We start from the raw sequence: 18,478 nt of genomic DNA, 5'->3' as shown, positions 1-18,478 counted from the left end.
AGGGTTAATTAGTGGAATTTCTTGCTTTATCAATGGGGTTGGGACCATCAGTTGTGTTGTGCAGAAGTCAGGTTAATACACAGCCGACAGCCCTATTGGACAAATGTTAAAATTCATATTATGGCAAGAACCAATCAGCTAACTAAAGAAAAACGAGTGGTCATCATTACTTTAAGAAATGAAGGTCAGTCAGTCCGGAAAATTGCAAAAACTTTAAATGTGTCCCCAAGTGGAGTCGCAAAAACCATCAAGCGCTACAACGAAACTGGCACACATGAGGACCAACCCAGGAAAGGAAGACCAAGAGTCACCTCTGCTTCTGAGGATAAGTTCATCCGAGTCACCAGCCTCAGAAATGGCAAGTTAACAGCAGCTCAGATCAGAGACCAGATGAATGCCACACAGAGTTCTAGCAGCAGACCCATCTCTAGAACAACTGTTAAGAGGAGACTGCGCGAATCAGGCCTTCATGGTCAAATAGCTGCTAGGAAACCACTGCTAAGGAGAGGCAACAAGCAGAAGAGGTTTGTTTGGGCCAAGAAACACAAGGAATGGACATTAGACCAGTGGAAATCTGTGCTTTGGTCTGATGAGTCCAAATTTGAGATCTTTGGTTCCAACCGCCGTGTCTTTGTGAGACGCAGAAAAGGTGAACGGATGAATTCCACATGCCTGGTTCCCACTGTGAAGCATGGAGGAGGAGGTGTGATGGTGTGGGGGTGTTTTGCTGGTGACACTGTTGGGGATTTATTCAAAATTGAAGGCACACTGAACCAGCATGGCTACCACAGCATCCTGCAGCGACATGCCATCCCATCCGGTTTGCGTTTAGTTGGATAATCATTTATTTTTCAACAGGACAATGACCCCAAACACACCTCCAGGCTGTGTAAGGGCTATTTGACCAAGAAGGAGAGTGATGGAGTGCTGCGGCAGATGACCTGGCCTCCACAGTCACCGGACCTGAACCCAATCGAGATGGTTTGGGGTGAGCTGGACCGCAGAGTGAAGGCAAAGGGGCCAACAAGTGCTAAACACCTCTGGGAACTCCTTCAAGACTGTTGGAAAACCATTTCAGGTGACTACCTCTTGAAGCTCATGGAGAGAATGCCAAGAGTGTGCAAAGCAGTAATCAGAGCAAAGGGTGGCTATTTTGAAGAAAGTAGAATATAAAACATGTTTTCAGTTATTTCACCTTTTTTTGTTAAGTACATAACTCCACATGTGTTCATTCATAGTTTTGATGCCTTCAGTGAGAATCTACAATGTAAATAGTCATGAAAATAAAGAAAACGCATTGAATGAGAAGGTGTGTCCAAACTTTTGGCCTGTACTGTATATATACAACATAGGGAAATTGAGACACTGCTCAATTGAATTACTTCCAGTTAATTAGTTAATTGGATTCATAGTGTAACCTAGACTGTCTTTTAGTCCGTGCATGGTAGGTCAGCTGAATATGAAAACACTTGATATTTCTCGACAGGCTGGAAGCCAGTTTAACATATATAGAACATAAAGTTCCTAATAATAGCTTGATAAATAAAGTACTAGAAAAAGAAAGAAGAAATACTGATGGTACTATTAAGTACTATTAGTAGCAGTAGCTGAGTCATTATTATGTACTGCCTACTACAAGTATTGCAAACTTTATGCAATACATAGTACATGTACTACAGGTACTGAGCACTGTGTGTGTATAATATTGTATGTATCTACAATATGTTACAATATGTATTTAACATTCATAATCCCAAAAGTAGCAACAGTAGTATTAGCAGTAAAGGCTGTAGTATATGATAGATGGAAAACAATGATATATAATGTTTACATGTTCTTTAAAATGAAGTTTCAGCTACTGTCCTCTGAGACACACTAACATGTCTGTGAGTTTGTGCGTCAGTGGCCATTGCTATGATAATTAATTAGGAAGGCCAATCAGCAGCTCAGAGCAGGCAGCTGTTTTAATGGAGTTGAAACCTCTCAAACACCTAATTTTCCTGCCAAAACCATGAGTCCAATCATCAAGATATGGATACCACCAGAGAGAGGAGATCCTCCCGAACGAGCAGATGTCTTCTTTGTGTTTGTGGTGTCAACAATGTGATCATGGTTGCAGGTTAGAGAATTGGTACCCCCAGCTCTTTTCAAGAAATTTCTCATCTCAGTTTACATAGGAGTGAATGAGAAAAAAAGGCTCTCTCTTTGCTTAGAGGCTCAGTGAGCCAAATGTGTAAGTGTGTGTGATTCCAAGGACACATTTTTGTGACTGTCACAAATTTTCCTACATTTTTATGTATAAGTTGTATATGTCGAATAAAAAATTCTGGTAGTAAGAGCGAGATGTTCAGAAAATTTCAAGGAGATCTTCCAGATCCTCCACACTCTAGCGATGATGGTACCACTCCAGCTCTGTCCCATAGTCTCATGAGCCATTTAAAGTTTGAATAATTTTTCCACATGAAAGTATGGTGATTTGGTGTGGCCTCAAAGAGGAGCAATTTTAAGTTGATTTCTTGACGATCTCCAATCACTTTGAATGGAAAATTCTACACAGTTTTTTGGCATATTTCATAAAAAAAAGGCTGGGTGATTGTTTGAGAAAAGTCATAGCACACAATTTTCCACGTTTTGATCTACTTTTTGCAAATGTATTGGCAACTCTGTGGGGCAAGTAGTTTACTTGGCTTAAAATCAGTTCTTTCAAGGAAATTCCTTTAGAAACAACAACTACTTGTAAACTCAACACAATTAACTAAACTAAAGAAGCAGTCTCTAAGCTTTGTCTTTTTTTCCCCTAAAATGATGACCAAAAAAACAAGTGTTTTATCCTGAGATGAGTGAAGACCACTGTGCAAATTGGAATTTCAGTTGTAATTTCTTCAAATACTGTATGAGGTGCCACTTCATAAAATTTTTTTTCTTACAGTTCAACAAATGCTGTTCGTGCTCGCATACTTCAAGACAACATGCAAGCCAAGGACACAGTGAACAAAGATTTCAGAAAACTCAAGGAGGTTAAGGTGAGTTTAATAGACTGACAGAAAATGTAACACGACAATTTTCTACAATTGCAAGCCTGATGTGAAATCAAACCCTTTTATCAGAAACATTTCAGTGATGAATGTTTCAAAGTCTTCACAGTGAGCTCACAAGAGTTTCGTCAGCAACAACATCTGACGCCAGAGGAAACTGGTAGGTGACGTCTCATACTGTATATGAGCACTCTATGGATAACTGAAAATGTACAACAGCTCCAACACGTTTTGTTTTAGTTTACTTTCACCACTTTAACTAAAACAAAAATAACTAATAGAATTTTGACATTTGAATTTAAGTATGTAGTTTAAGTATGTAAGATGTAATCTGATTTTTTCACAGAAATACCCAGACTTCAGGAATTCCTGCAAGAGCTCAATGACTGTCACTCAGAGACATTAAACTATGTGTCAGGAGCTCATGGGATCCTCTCTCTGATTCAAGGGGCCAGAAGTAGAGCAGGGGTAAGTTGTTCCCAATGAGGAGAGAAAGTAAAGGTGCTGCAGCATCTTTTGCGGAGCTCTCTGACTCAGAAAGGCGCTGGTGCCGTTACTGTCGCTCCCTGTCAGGCAACCGATCATATTTTAGATGGGGCAGGACTCTTCACCTTGGTAACCAAGAAAATGCAGGAAAAGCTTGTTCTGGCCGTGTCCATCTATCCCAAGCTGAGGAGGCAGAGGCCTGTTTAATAAAGTGTACCAACAAAAGTGAGGATTTAAGTCCTGAACCTAAATGAACTAAGCCTGTGAGAAAGTCAATGGTAAAGTCATTGTACATTGTGTTCTTGGTTTTCAGGCTCATTACAATGAATCACTGGGCATTCTTTGGTCAGGACATTACAGCTCAATGACACTACAACTCTCACTGGGAGTCTACCTACCAAAATGAGCCATCATCCCTGATGCTCTCTGGAATGGTTTTATTTTTTAATTTATTTATTTCTTCATTGCTATGATTTTCAAATATATATTTATATTTTATGAGGGCCTCCATATTTGAATTTTTTTAATTGTATTTAAAATGTGTTTGTTAGATAAACTGCACCATTCACCAGTCATTGTTTTCCAGTCGGGTCAGTGTTACAGGAACTGTGGTTATTAATCAACAACTCAGACAGTTAGCAGGCCCTGGTCCAGGTTATTTTCCCCACATAAGTTGCCATAGTAACTGAGGCTGAACTATGTTGAATTTGATTTATGGAACTGAATAAACTGAAAATGAGTCAGACTAACCGAAACCAGCCTGGCTTATTTGGTAAACTTGTTTTAATGGAATGGGCCCTTGATCAGCTGGGCACTGAATTTTGCTGGTGAGTGTTGTATTTTATCACCATACATGTTTTAAGCTTGTTGTTAGCTGTGTAGTCTGTCCACGTGTGGGGAACACTAATTTGATGAGGTGCTCCCCAGCGGCCTGCAAGCGCTTTTCTGACAGAGAAAAACACTTTAAGAACACAAGCCCTAATGAAACTTCTCTCATTGTCTTTGTGATTAATATGGACAGGAAATAATGTTTAAGTAAGTCAGCTTATATTAATGCTTGCAAAAGACAGACTTCTGGCACGCAGATGTCAAAACACAATTTTACAGTTCACCATACAGAAGTTTTAGTCATCGAGATTGTCGATTTACAGAATTTTTGACGTTCGTAGAAGCTGCATAACAACAGTAATTAATCGAGCCCAAACAGCGCTGAATTTTTGGGGCTGATTCCTACATTGTGTTCTGTTAAAAATAAACTTTTTATATCGGTGCATATTGGACAGCATATAAGCCGATACCGATACATCTATGATAGGCAGATAAAATCATTCCGGCTCTAGTAATTAAAGGGTGGCCATTACTCTGCACAAACTGAATTTCATGAATAAATAAATAATTAATATTGTCCTCAAAGAAAAATCAAATCAGGTAGCAGTATAGTTTCACTGCTTTAAATACTGAATGTGTTGTATTTGATTTCAGGCTGACAGAAACACAGATGTATGCAGAGACCTGAAAGAAAAGATGGAGCAGGAAATTGAAAAAGTCAGACAGCCCATGGAGAAGACTTATGACACCTTTGAAAGATGCCTCACTGAGGGGGTTGAAAAATCCAAAAGTTCCTGGGACAGACTCTTGAAGTCGGTCTTATATCCTCCTGTACGTATCTGAATCATAATCACATCAACACAACTGATTTTGCATCACATGTGAATTTATATCTTTAACATGTTTCTGTTTTATTTATTTATTTTTATTTTTTCAGAAAATGAATGGGAGCGCTTTTCACAGGATACTGAAGTGTGTAGTTCAGAATGGCGGCACTCACCAAAGAAAGAAAAAACCCCCAATAAACCTCAATATGAAGTTAACTTCATGCCTGACTGACAGCATTGATGAGGAATTCAAGAAGACCTTCCCGTAAGAAATGACCTCATGAAGACATAAAACCCTGTGTTGGCTAATCTTTACAAGCTATGGAGAATTAATAAATTCTGCATCATACAGTTGTACAGATTATGTAATATAATGCATTAATACTAATTATAATATCAAAACCCAAACTTGTCAACACTTCTTGTATGAAACATTTCAAACTGTTAACATGTTTCAGAAATGAAGCAAAATGTGGACCATTCAACGGGAGCATCAGCTCGTTTTCACTTGAAACAGAGAGGCTGATGAGAGAGAAGCAAGAGTACAAAGATGTCAAACTGCAACTGATATTTCTCAAGACAGAGGTAAAAGTTGACGATGGTACCGTCTTATTCATTATTCCATCATTATGCTGTTTGTACAGGTCGGGGTGATGAAAGCAGAAGTGTGAGCAAATCAACCCAAGCATCAAGTTTGTGACTGAGGACTGAAATGAAAGGCTTAATGCTGAAAAAAAGATATTTTGACCTGTTAACATATTCATAATTATTACATCGACAGACTTTATCAATACATTAAATGCTGATAGCAAGCGTATTTCTGTCAGTTAAAACTGACCCAGTGAAAAATTAACAGCTGCCGCAAAGCCGACACATCCCCAAATGTCGAAGAAGATTTTGGACCTAAGTCAACAAAAGATATGTACACCCTCACATGGTGGAAAACAGGTCCTACTCTGAAAATCAGTTTAAATATTTTACTGCTTGTCATCAAAAAGTATAATAAACAAAATTAAATGCAACACTTCTGTTTTTGTCCCCATTTCCACAGATTTAAGTTAAAGATCTAAGACTTGTTATGCACTCAGTAGATATATCTCTCAAATATCTTTCAAATCTGATTTAATGGGCACTTCTTCTTTTCTAAGATAATGCATCCACTTGATAGGTGTGGAATAGGCATATCAAGATGCTGATTAAACAGCATCATAACTACACAGGTGCTGCAAGTTTTGATGGAGCCTGTTGTTGGCATGGTGACTGCAGGAATGTCCACAAGAACTGTTGCTGGTGAACGTGGACATAAAAGTGACCTTTTATTGTGATCATCACCATTATTACTGAAACTGAAAAGATTGCAAGAGGTTTCAGCATGAAATGTTTAACATTTTGAACTGCTTGAAAACCTCTCGTGCTTGTGATATTTATGGTTTAAACATGGTTTTCTTAAAGACTAATGCCTCTTCTCCACCATCTGATCAATCACTGTATCAGGCTCTCTATCCTTCCCTCCAACTGGAAAACACCTCAAATCATCCCTGTTTTTAAATCTGAGGATCCAACCCTGGTTTCAAGTTACAGGCCAATTTCATTTCTCCTGTATTATCAAAATTATTGGAAAAACTCCTTTACAACCAACTTAGCACTCACCTTGAAAGCAATAACTTCAGTGACTTCCAGTATGGTTTCAGCTCCACCCGATCAACTATGTCTGCACTATTGATATTTACTGAGCAAATACAAATCTCACCCTACAACCTCTAACTTGTAATATGGGAGTTCCACAAGGCAGCATCTTTGGCCCCCTACTTTTTCTCCTTTACATAAATGACCTTCCAAACGTGTGTAAATATTCTAATTGTTTTCTATATGCAGATGAAACTGTAATTATTCTCTCTGACCCAAACCCCGACATCTTAAATTTAAAGCTATCATCTGATCTGAACCACTTACATGACTGGCTGAAACATAATCATTTAACTATCACTGTCAAGAAAACAGAATGTATGTATTTTCAGTTCCCTAAATAGACAATATCTACAGTATGTCTGGCCCTGTTCAGTTTTCAGATCAAACACTAACCATCACAGAAACCTACAAATATCTTGGAGTATATCTTGACTCACATCTCACTTACAGTAGACACCACATTCAGAACCTAACAAAGAAGCTCAACCAGAAACTGTACGTCTATAACAAGATCAAACCATATCTCACCCCTGCTGTTTCAGACACATACCTAACATGCAATCTTTCTCTCGAATATATCCTCATATGGTCCTGAACCACCAAGGAAAACATTGAACCCATAGCAACAATATACAACAAAGCTTACAAGATCCATGGTAACCTCCCTCTTTGGACTCATCAGCTCCTACACAACAACTCCAATCCCACACTTAGTGCACTACTTCCAAGTCACAACACAAGACAGCAACACCTCACTAGATCAGTCTCGCATGCACTTATTCCTGTACCACCTTACAAAAACAATTACGGTCAGAGATCATTTTGTCACACTCACTCAAAGTTTTGAAACAAGATCCCACACTACATCAGAGCAATACCCTCTTTTACACATTTTAAACACGTATTTCAACACCACCTGATGGAAGGACAGACCTGCAACCACTGATTTCAATCCCATATCCCATGCTACTCACTCCATTTCAGTCCACTGCTCTGCAATGTCTATGTAGCTGCCTACATTTTGTTGTTTAGCCTCTGCTAATTATTTCTGTTTGTATTTTATATTATAATGCGTTTTTGTTGCATAACAGGAACCTGCTGAAAACCATTTTTTTACTGAGTCAGGCCAGTTTTAATTGTAACACACAATGTTACTTTTAATTCCTTTCCTGTATTAACAAATAAATGAAATGAAAGGCACGCATGTAATGATGCTGTTTAATAGTCACCATCCTGTATAATGTCTCCTGACCTACATAATGTGATCATTCAATGACTTGTCTTGTTTTTGCATTTTGTGTGGACCCCTGGGAGAGTAGTTGTCACTGTGGCAACAACTAACGGGGATCCTGAATAAAGAATAAAGAATCTGTATAATTTGTGGTCTCTCTAAGGAAGAAAAAATTAAGACAAAACTTGACAAAATCATCCGGGAGCAAAAGAAAATGATCTACAAGAGTCTGATGGAGACAATCGAGGAAAACATGCAAGAATGCTATAAAAGTAAGACAGTAGACTGTGACATGTACAACCTGACACAATATTACTACATACCTACATTTAATGTGATTGTGCTGAAAAATTTAATTGACATAATTTAACTGTTTTATTTTAGAAGCAGCAGAAATTAGAGGAGGAGGCTCGCTGAAAAACATGAAGAGAACTATTGAGAACCATGTACAAGAATTAAAGGACATCATGTTTCAGAGGGCGAAAAATGTTATGTTGGAGCATCTGGAACACTTGATGGTTTGTCACATTTTTAAATACCTCATACAATTAATCAAACATGTGCTGCACATCTTTATGTTCATCCACAATTCTCATCTTTTACATGAAGACTTGTTCAATATTCAAGTTAAAAATCTGAAAGCTGCTTTTGCTACTAAAACACTGCAGGGACTTTCACAAACATTCAACTGTTGTTATTTATCTGAGACAGAAACATACAAAAGATTATGTAGTTAATATAGCTGCATTTGTAATTGTATTTGCATTTGTGGTGCCTCCTGGTGGTCATTTTGAATAGAACTTTCAGGGTATGTTTCAGGTATGTACATTGACATATTCTGCAAGTTTCATGATCAGCCCAAGTGTTGTTGAGGTTTGGTCTATTTGTGTACTGAGCTACGTCCCTTTTGAAGTTCATTGGTCAGTATCTTCTAAACAATCAGATATCAGAAGATTTTGATAAATCTTGATAAGCTCGGTCTGATAATGATCCACAGAAAATTTGGTACAAATCAGACCCATGGTTTAGGAGGAGATGTCAGAAATGTGTTTTCCTAAAAAACCTTGTGTTTTGGTGCCCCCCTTTTGAGCAATTTCAAAATAATTTTACACACTTACTTCAACATTATTATTTAACATATCCTGCACGTTTTGTAATGATTGGACGAAAAGCCATTTTGATTTATAGCATGATTAATGTTATGCCACGCCCATTTTTTCTTGCATTTGTGTGCTCCCTAGTGTTTGATTTAAATGAAACTTTCATGGTATGTTGCTGGCACCACTTTAGGCATTTCCTGCAAGTTTTGTGTTGATTGGCTCAACGGTTATGGAGTTAGGTCTATTTTTGTGCTGAGCCATGCCCCCTCTATGGTTCATTGTGTCAGTATCTCAAAACACCATGAGATATCAAGAAGCTTTTCAGAACTGTTGACATGCTTGGTCCAGCGATGATCCATAGAAAATTTGGTACAAACTGGACCAACGGTTTACAAGGAGATGTCAAAAAATGTGTTTTTCAAAAAAATTCAAAATGACTAAAAATCTTACCTGCTGACTCTAATAGGTTTTGAGGCTTTTTTGTAGGACACACTGAGCTGGACTTGTGAATCACGTTTCAAGCCAATCCCACTCACGATGTAGGAGTTATAATTATTAAAGTTAACCTTTAATTATAGTGGCCCCATCAGGCTGCTTGGAGTTATATTTCTTAGGCAGCAATTGCACACAACATCCAGTCATTGGAGAAAATTTGCTTGGTCTACGATGCACCATCTCACAGGAATTTGCAAAAAGAAATCACAAGAAAAATAATAATAAAAATAATGATAATCGTAAACTGATACAAAAACAAGAAGGTTTTAGCCCTTTGAGCTTAAACCCCCCATTAGCCAATATGTCCAGTCTGAGCTGCCCTCTGAACACACATCTAAACAGTTCATTCATGTTAGATTTAGTTCATCTTGAACACAATATTTGGCTGTGTGAGTGAAGAGTGATGAAGAATTTGTTAATTTAGGTGCTGATCCTGGGGGAACTGAACACAATGCAGGAATCAATCGAGCTGTCACTCAATACAGATGGTGACTCAATCCCAGGTAAATGGACAATGCGCTCTCATCCCAACTTGTCAAATACCGCTGTTTTGTCAGTGGATCACAACGTCAAAATATGACGTGCTAGGTAGCCTCCTGTGTTGGTTTTGGACGTTCACGGACAGCGTCTCTTTTGACACTTATTACATACATTGTGTCTTTTTTAAATACATTTCCATTTTCTCAGGAAACTGTACAGCTCTGCTCATAACATGCATACAGCCTTTTTCAAAATAAACTTAAAGGGAAATTTCGGTTTATTTCAACCCATCTCCTATTGTCCTAAATTTGTTTCAAGTGACTAGTGACATAGAAATAATAGTGAGCATGTTACCCGTTAGCCTAGATACAGCCGGGGCGCACCTAGTAGCATCAGACCTGTTAAAACGTAATTGAACAGGCATCCTTTCAAGTGCAAAGTTAGTCCACTAAACAAGCTTTTTTCCCACAAAGACCGCCTGATATCGTTAGGATACATGTCAGAGAACATATAGAAAACAACATGTAAATGTGTTGTCTTACCTTACCGGTGTGGTGCCATGTTAGCTCTGCTTTCCAAAGCGCGGCCGAAATATATCTCGCGAGCTCTAGATAAAGCCCAGCTGGATACTACTCCAGGTGGAGGTGTCTCGTCCTCGGTCACATCCAGATCTTGAAAATAAGGCTGCAACCGGTCCCATTCCTTGCAACAGAGGCATTCCTCCTCTGTGGGGAAGCTCTTCTGTTTACCATCTAGCTCTGCTTTCCAAAGCGCGGCCGAAATATCGTGAGAACAAGAGCCTGAAAAGTTCATTCATTTATTTTATAAAAGATTTATAGAATAATGGCTGACTTTTTGCCAGACTTCGACTTTGTGGAGGAGGAATTTGATTTTGCAGAGTTTGATGGCCGCCCTTATTTATTTGAGTCAGAATACACTGACGAAGAGCTTCCCCACAGAAAGGAATGCCTCTGTTGCAAGAAATGGGACCGGTTGCAGCCTTATTTTCAAGGTCTGGATGTGACCGAGGACGAGACACCTCCACCTGGAGTAACGTTAGTATCAAGCTGGGCTTTATCTAGAGCTGGCGAGATATAGTTTGGCCGCGCTTTGGAAAGCAGAGCTAACATGGCACCACACCGGTAAGGTAAGACAACACATTTACATGTCGTTTTCTATATGTTCTCTGACATTTATCCTAACGATATGAGGCGGTCTTTGTGGGAAAAAAGCTTGTTTAGTGGACTAACTTTACACTTGAAGGTTGCCTGTTCACTTACGTTTTAACAGGTCTGATGCTACAAGGTGCGCCTCGGCTGTATCTACGCTAACGGCTAACATGCTAACTATTATTTCTACGTCACTAGTCACTTGAAACAAATTTAGGATGATAGGAGATGGGTTGAAATAAACCGAAATTTCCGTTTAATACATAGGTAAAACACCTTGCTTTTGGTTTATTTCATCAAGGTTAGGCAACAAAAGCATGTAGTTAGGTTTACAAAAAACACCATGGTTTGTCTTAAAATAAGTACGGTATCCCAGCAACTACATTTTTAATAACTCCACTGAGCTTTGGTTTCACACGGACAGTGAACTACCAGGTGTTTATTTTTTCCCATTCACCCTCTCACCTGCCCTATAGGGACTGCCCTATTGGCTCTTTATACTGCGGCAGTTGCCAGCAGCATCAGAAATAGCCGCCGCCCAGTGCGTATCATACCTCCGCAAAAGGTGCCTCTATATGTCTGTATCTGTTTCCAAAGTCACTGACAAAGTGGTGGTATTTGACGAGTTGGGAGTGAGAACAAGCCGAAATGGAACATTTAAAAATAAAAATATGTTAATCACTAAAATACTGTAAAAATCTAATTGAAATGAATAAGTCACCACATTTCCAACCATTTAATAATTGATAGTGCACTGGTGAACAATATGTTTTGTTTTGGGGGTTTTTGTAGACGTTTCAGTGGAGCTCCAGATGGTGAAGAACCACTATGATGAACTGATGAAAAGCCCAAATTAAGAATCACCATCGATGCGGTAAAACTGTTGTTAAAACGTCCACATAATTCTTTGACTATGAACTGTTCTGAATAATGCTAACAATGCTTTTAATTATACTAGTGCTGATCCACCCATCCCAGCAACCCATTCATGACGTGTGCATAGGTAAGTTTTAGTGAAACTCATGATCAAAGTCAATGATGGCAGAGAGGATATGACAGCCCTGCTGTAATTCATTACTGTTCAATGTCACAACTTCACTGTTTGTTTCTCTGGTGGACGTTTCAGGTTTGCTCAGTGGAGAGAATCAGCAGATGCCTGATCACCCACTGAAGGTCCCTGTGGGCACACCGATCCCTCAGAGACATGACACCTCTGGATTTGATCTCAACCATTTTTGTCAAGTTATCGTATCCCTGTTCTTTTTGAGTTTTTAATGTACTTTGAGTTTGCTTGTTGTTGTGTATTACATGCAGAGAGACATTTTTGCTTTCAAGTGATTATAGATCAGAGGCAGAAAGAAAATGTGGTGAGAAGGGTGGAGGGAGCTGGATTCAAACCAGAGACGTTAGCCCCTTTTCCACCAAGCAGTACAGTAAAGTTCAGTTCAGTACGTGTTTTTTTATCATTTCCACTGTGAAAAGTTGTGGATGGTACCAATGGAACCGTTCTGTACCGTCCCCATTTTTGGTCCCCCCTCTGTTGGGGTACCTAGCACACAGATCTGGTACTAAAAGGTGGAGCTGTGAACACTGAAGTCTGTTGATTGGTCAATAGTGGACGGTCACCCTGCTCAGGGCTGAGTTGTGGCTGGTTTTGAAGCTCCTGTAACCACTGTTCATACCGTGGAGAGTTTTATTAGACTGTAACTATAAAATGAAAGCATGTGTTGCTGCCTCTCGCAGCAGCTGGAATCGGAGAAAAAAATAACTTCATTCACTAGGCCGACTACCGGCGACTTTTAAGGTGGAACATTAAAGGCCCAAAGATACTCGAGCGTACTATAAGTGGACCGGACTCCGCGAGGAATGTCTGCAGTCATTCGGGCTTCCATAGTCGAGTGCACTTCCGCATTGTAGTTTCCTGTAAAAATGTCCGTGAACAATTCCTACGATGTGAAAAATACATGCCGGGCAGTCACTGGTGCGTGGAGCGGTGGTAAAATCTGAGCTTTGTGCGCACAGGGCTTGCGGACGTCCGCTTTGAGTCCGCGTGGACCTCCGCGGAGTCCGTTCAGCGTACGTTCCACCCGAGTATGTTTGGGCCTTAACTTGTAATGTTACTCAATGCATGAGCTGACGACTTGAATCAACACACCTTAAATGCCACTGTGACAACTTTGACCATTACTTTAGTCTTTCTATGACATACACTTTTAGTAATGAGTGGATCTTCAAATGTTTATATGTATTAATTTTGGTGGGGTTATGTGACAGAATATATCCCAATCCTCACTCTGAGATAAAAAGCATTGTGGAGCGTTGTTCCTGTGGGCTCCAGCAACACTAAACCCCTGAGCTTGCCTGAGAAGGACTAAATACACAAACCCGCTATTTTTAAATATCCCTTGGAGCGAGACTCTCACTGCAGCCTGTTTTATTTTGTTCTGAAAATGTCAGTGTGCAGCCTCGTTCTGTGGACGATAAAGTAGGTGCAGACATCCATCTGTGTCAATGGAAATACAGTGAGTGCTGGACGGAGCAGTGAGTGACAACAACCCCGCCCACATTTAAGAGTACTGTTTGCAGTTGACACTCTAGGGTCTAGGTACCATGTCTGAAGGGTTACTTTGGTTCCAAAGATACTAAACTGAAAGTGTTTGGTGGAAACGGGGCTATAGTGGTTTTTATGGTGCGGGTCTAACCCACCAGTGTACTATGATCTCCCAGAGACTTTTTGTTTTTCACAATTAAACATGTTTTTCTTCTTTTTGAATATGTGCATGTTTTTTCCATGTTTTTTTAAAAATTATATTTGTTTAACGTTGAATGATTTTAACGATATTTTGGGTGTCTCACTTAAACCTTGAACCTTCATTACAGTACATGCTGTGAGTTAGATCTGACACAGACTTTTCAAAGAGTGATCTTGATGTTTTTCTTTCATGTTCAAGGACAAAACTGTTGCTTACTGCAAAATAATGATTTGTGTATGTCTTCATTCATATATAAGAAGTAGAGAGAACTAGTTTAGATTATAGTCATAAACTAGCGTATTTGGCTTTTTGTTATTTACTCAACAACTGCTCTGTTTTAATCCACATTGATTTTAAATGCATAAATGTGTGTGATATGGTATACTGTCTAATACACCTCAATAAAGTTTTGTTTTGTGAATGCCACATGTAGTTTGAGTTCTTTGTGGTTGATGTTGATTTATATTAACATTAATTTTGACTGTAAGATAAACAACAGATTTTCCAACATTGTTCTTGTCTTAATCCTCTAACTGAAAACTCTAAAAGTTCTTACCTAAAGCTAAGTTTCCTGACATAAAGCTACATTACAGTACCCAAGCTCTGACAGTAACAGACACCACAAATGCTATCTATCTGGTGTCCAAGTAGTTGTTGTAAATATATTGTCCTTTGGTAAATTATACCACAGTACGTTAGACATTATAATAGGCTTGTTCACATAGTCTTGGTGTTTGTGAAACAGAGCATGTCAGTGTGTAAAGATTGTGTAATTCTGCACGGTCATTATCAGCGTCACTTTTGTTTCCCTCTCATCAGTCAGTGCACTCCCAAAGATTCATCACCACTCTTAACAAACCATCTTTCACTTCTTTGGCTGATCTGGTATGCCTTGAGGTTAGCTCCTCTTTGGGACAGACGGTTGAATCCTTTCTGTGTGAGTTTGGGTGTGTGCACGGTGAGTAAGCTGCTGTTGATGCTGTGTGCCAGCAAGTTTTATGACATGTCTCACCATGCCTTTGTAACTTTGTTAGAGGTAACCCTCCCCACAGTGACTGAGGCAATCAGCCTCAACCAAACTGTTATGATTTTCACCTCTCACATTTACCTGGAATAGGTGTGGTTGGGTGGAGGCCCGATGTTACACCTTCTGGTCGTACAGACACAGAGCCCATTTCACCAGCAGTAAGTAAGACAGTTTGAACACTAGATCAAGTGTCCTATATTAATTATTTGCTACCCAAAAGCTGAAGGTTTGTGCCTTGTTAGACATTAACATTGTTATTCAAAAATGTTGCTTTTGGTCCTTATTTTGGAAAATAGAGAAAAAGATGTCCACACAGTCCGGGTGCTGTTCATTTCCAAAGATTCTATTATACAGGAAGACATGTCAGTTTAGCTTCTGTCCTTATAATGATTGCTCTTAATGTCCAACCAGGCTCAGCTGGGGTGTGTTATTAATTTCTGATTAATGGTAATGGCCGGTAACAATGCATCTAAGACTATTTTTGTGAGAGTCAAAAGGACAGGTCAGCAGAAAGCTTTCTTCTTAGAGGACATCAGGTGTAAATGTGAGTATGTGGATGGTTGGCTTGTGCCTGTAGCAAACACTTAAGAGAGATATTAGTCCTACTGTGTCGGCTTAAATCGTGAATGACAATCAGTGTTGTGTGTGATTACTGATTGTTTTATCCTGTGTAGTGTGTCAGAGCACACTTTAAAAAATGATTCATAGGGCTAGTGGATAACACTTAAAATAAAGAAGTTTTAAAAAGCATTACAAAAAATATGTTTTTTACATTAAAGTTAACAACTTGTTTTAAGAAGTTGGTCAAATTGAAAACATATTTACCATTTTTGAGTTGGGTTGAATAAAAGTAAATAAATTACAATGTCTCTTTGACCACTAAATATCACCTTAAATATCACCAACTTTTGGTTCTGCTTGTTTTTCGAGGTCAAAGCAAATCACAGTAGTTGTACTAAACTAATTCAGTTTGTCAAATTATAAAGACTCATAGGATTGGCTCACTAATGAGAGTTGGAACTACTTAAAAAAATGTGTGCAAATTGTTACCTTCATTTTTAAAAGTTGAACCAGTGAATTTTTTTGAAAGTGTAGACGACAACCAACATTGTGTCGGGGATGCCTCATGATGTCCCAACAGGAACATGAGTATGTTTCTATTGGAACGTCATGAGGCGACCACTCCCATCACAGCCATGACTTTGACCAAAAGACTTTGACTTTGCTGTTGTGGACTATTGTAAACATGGCATAGCCAAAGAGGAGCGATGTAGGTGCTGCTGTGAGGTGGGATTGTGAAATGGCAACAACACCCCAGACTTTTTGATGTTTCCTCGAGGGACTACCACAACAGAGTGAAAAGGAAAATTCTGGCATGAAATAGCAAAGGCACTTCAGCAACCCAGTGGGGGAGCTTTTACTGTCAAACATTGGCAGGAACTTGACAAGAGTGCAGCAACAACGACAAGAACCTTCTCCTCCCGTCCTGTCCTTTTACAACTGGTGAAAAGTAGTACAAAATATACATTTCCTCAAGTCCAGCACCTAAGTACAGTTTTGAGATTTTATTACTACTTCCTTCTAATGTTATTTACTTTATACTTTAACTCCACTTCGTTTCAGAGGGGAATATTGTACATCTTCCTCCAGCACATTTATCTGACAGCTGCAGTCACTAGTTGCTTTTCAGATGAAGAATGTATATTTAAAACAGGATAAACTCATTAAATGTGATGTTCAGGATTAAACCAGTGGTTCCCAGCCTTTTCAGCATGTGCCCTCTTATTAAACAGTTCCTCCCTTGTCATGTTTAGAACAAAGACTCTAAAACTCTGAGTTGTTAGTTTAACCAAAGAGACATTTCCCATCTAACCTTCTCAGATGATCCAGTTTAAACAACAGATCAAGGCCCAGAGGGATAACCATAAACTTGTGTGTGTTGTGGGGGGGAGGGGAACTCTGTAGCGCTGACTGTGTGCAGGGCGTGTATCTATTTGCCATAAGAACTTATAACCAGAGTTGAAGGGAGGCTGTACCACTAAAAGATTCAGTGCCAGTTTGCAGTACCAGGAAGAAGCAACAGCAGCTGCCGGACTAAACCAGTTTGGTAAAGTTGGAAAGATAATCATCAAAATTGCAGAGAATTGTGAAGTCTGCACGAAGTCCCCTTGTGGGCTGGATGAATTGTAGCTTTGAACAGTCATTTTAGGCGGGATCGTCGTGTCCTCCTCCAGCCCATTCATCTTCAGTCACCCAGATGTAAGTACGCTAACCTCAATGCATTACATTCACAGCTAAATATATTACTGAGAGACTAAGTTTAACTGTTAAATACTATGTAGTGGCCTAGTGTGCTGTTTTGACATTCATTTACTATAGATTTAATATTCAACATGTTAATATACTCCAATCCTGCATCCTCCAAAGAGTACTTCTGCCTGCCTGCCTAATAAACCTGCTGAACTAAACATATTATCAATCATTTTTTATTAAATTTGCTTCTGTTCGTACAGTGCCATTTCAATCAGGCGAGATTCCTTTTTTATAGTAGAAAGAATGTTTAATATCATGTGCACATAAGGATGAAAAAATGTGGAAAGTCTTTAGACCCCATGGAGATGGTATGAGTTAAGGAAGGTGATGAATCCATAGTTGAATAGGGAGGTGGTGAAGATAGATGAGAGGAAGATGGAGAAGTGCTGATAATCTGGATGATACGATGGGTGGAGGTGAATGGGGTGGAGGAGGGTGTGAAGATTCTGTCTAAAATAACGGCTGACAGCAGCAGAGGAGAGAGCAGATTCACAAGTTTGCAGTGGTTTTGCTGATAGAGATCGTGGCAAAGTTTGATTGGATAACTAGAAGAGTGAACACCCATAGTGAGCTGACAGGAGGAAGCAGTGGGAGCGGGATGGAGAGAAAAGAAATCTTCCTGATTGAACTTAAACTGAGCTTCATTTATTGTTCCTGTTGGTGTAATTTAAAGTGCTTTATCAAGATAATCCATATCAGGGCTTGATTTCTATCACAACTGTCTGCTCTCAATAGTTGTTTAAAGAGACACTGACAAAGCTTAAATGTTTGTCTAAAATGGGATTTTTTAAAACAATGATTATTCCCACAGGAGCATATAAGCCACCAGATCTGTCAGTTTATCTGAGCTAAAGATTCAAATGGGTTTTATTGTGATAAAAAAGGTCTTAACACAAATATTCATATGCAGTATTTGTATCCTATCTCTGTATCTCTATAAAAAATTAAGTTACGCCATATGCAGCCTCCATTCCAGCTTCGTCATTGTCTGCTACTAATGTTAACAGTGGAATTTAAGCTGCTCTGCAAGCTCTGCACAGCAAGT

At 39.1% G+C, this 18,478-nt stretch overlaps 3 protein-coding genes across 3 annotated transcripts in view; all 3 read left to right on the top strand.

The window, feature by feature from the left end:
* LOC125880108 (nuclear GTPase SLIP-GC-like) overlaps positions 1 to 14,519 on the top strand; it is a 41,968-nt gene extending 27,449 nt beyond the window's left edge. Inside the window, exons 12-23 of the mRNA XM_049562386.1 lie at positions 2,930 to 3,023; positions 3,108 to 3,195; positions 3,382 to 3,503; positions 5,004 to 5,180; positions 5,287 to 5,441; positions 5,635 to 5,761; positions 8,260 to 8,368; positions 8,481 to 8,614; positions 10,116 to 10,194; positions 12,133 to 12,214; positions 12,299 to 12,343; positions 12,467 to 14,519. Of these exons, the coding sequence (XP_049418343.1) occupies positions 2,930 to 3,023; positions 3,108 to 3,195; positions 3,382 to 3,503; positions 5,004 to 5,180; positions 5,287 to 5,441; positions 5,635 to 5,761; positions 8,260 to 8,368; positions 8,481 to 8,614; positions 10,116 to 10,194; positions 12,133 to 12,197 (1,150 nt within the window). The 3' untranslated portion in view covers positions 12,198 to 12,214; positions 12,299 to 12,343; positions 12,467 to 14,519. The remainder of the gene's footprint in view (positions 1 to 2,929; positions 3,024 to 3,107; positions 3,196 to 3,381; positions 3,504 to 5,003; positions 5,181 to 5,286; positions 5,442 to 5,634; positions 5,762 to 8,259; positions 8,369 to 8,480; positions 8,615 to 10,115; positions 10,195 to 12,132; positions 12,215 to 12,298; positions 12,344 to 12,466) is intronic.
* The window catches only part of LOC125880106 (nuclear GTPase SLIP-GC-like), a gene marked incomplete at its 3' end in the record, with an annotated part of 101,903 nt that overhangs the window by 22,828 nt on the left and 60,597 nt on the right, over positions 1 to 18,478 (top strand).
* The window catches only part of LOC125880107 (nuclear GTPase SLIP-GC-like), a 38,208-nt gene continuing 36,888 nt past the window's right edge, over positions 17,159 to 18,478 (top strand). Inside the window, exon 1 of the mRNA XM_049562385.1 lies at positions 17,159 to 17,379. The gene's annotated coding sequence lies outside the window, so the exon portion shown is untranslated. The remainder of the gene's footprint in view (positions 17,380 to 18,478) is intronic.

This window comes from Epinephelus fuscoguttatus, linkage group LG19, assembly GCF_011397635.1.
Source record: "Epinephelus fuscoguttatus linkage group LG19, E.fuscoguttatus.final_Chr_v1".
Classification (NCBI taxonomy): Eukaryota; Metazoa; Chordata; class Actinopteri; order Perciformes; family Serranidae; genus Epinephelus; species Epinephelus fuscoguttatus.
The sequence above is the reverse complement of the archived record's forward strand: the minus strand, read 5'-3'. Positions and strand labels throughout refer to the sequence as shown.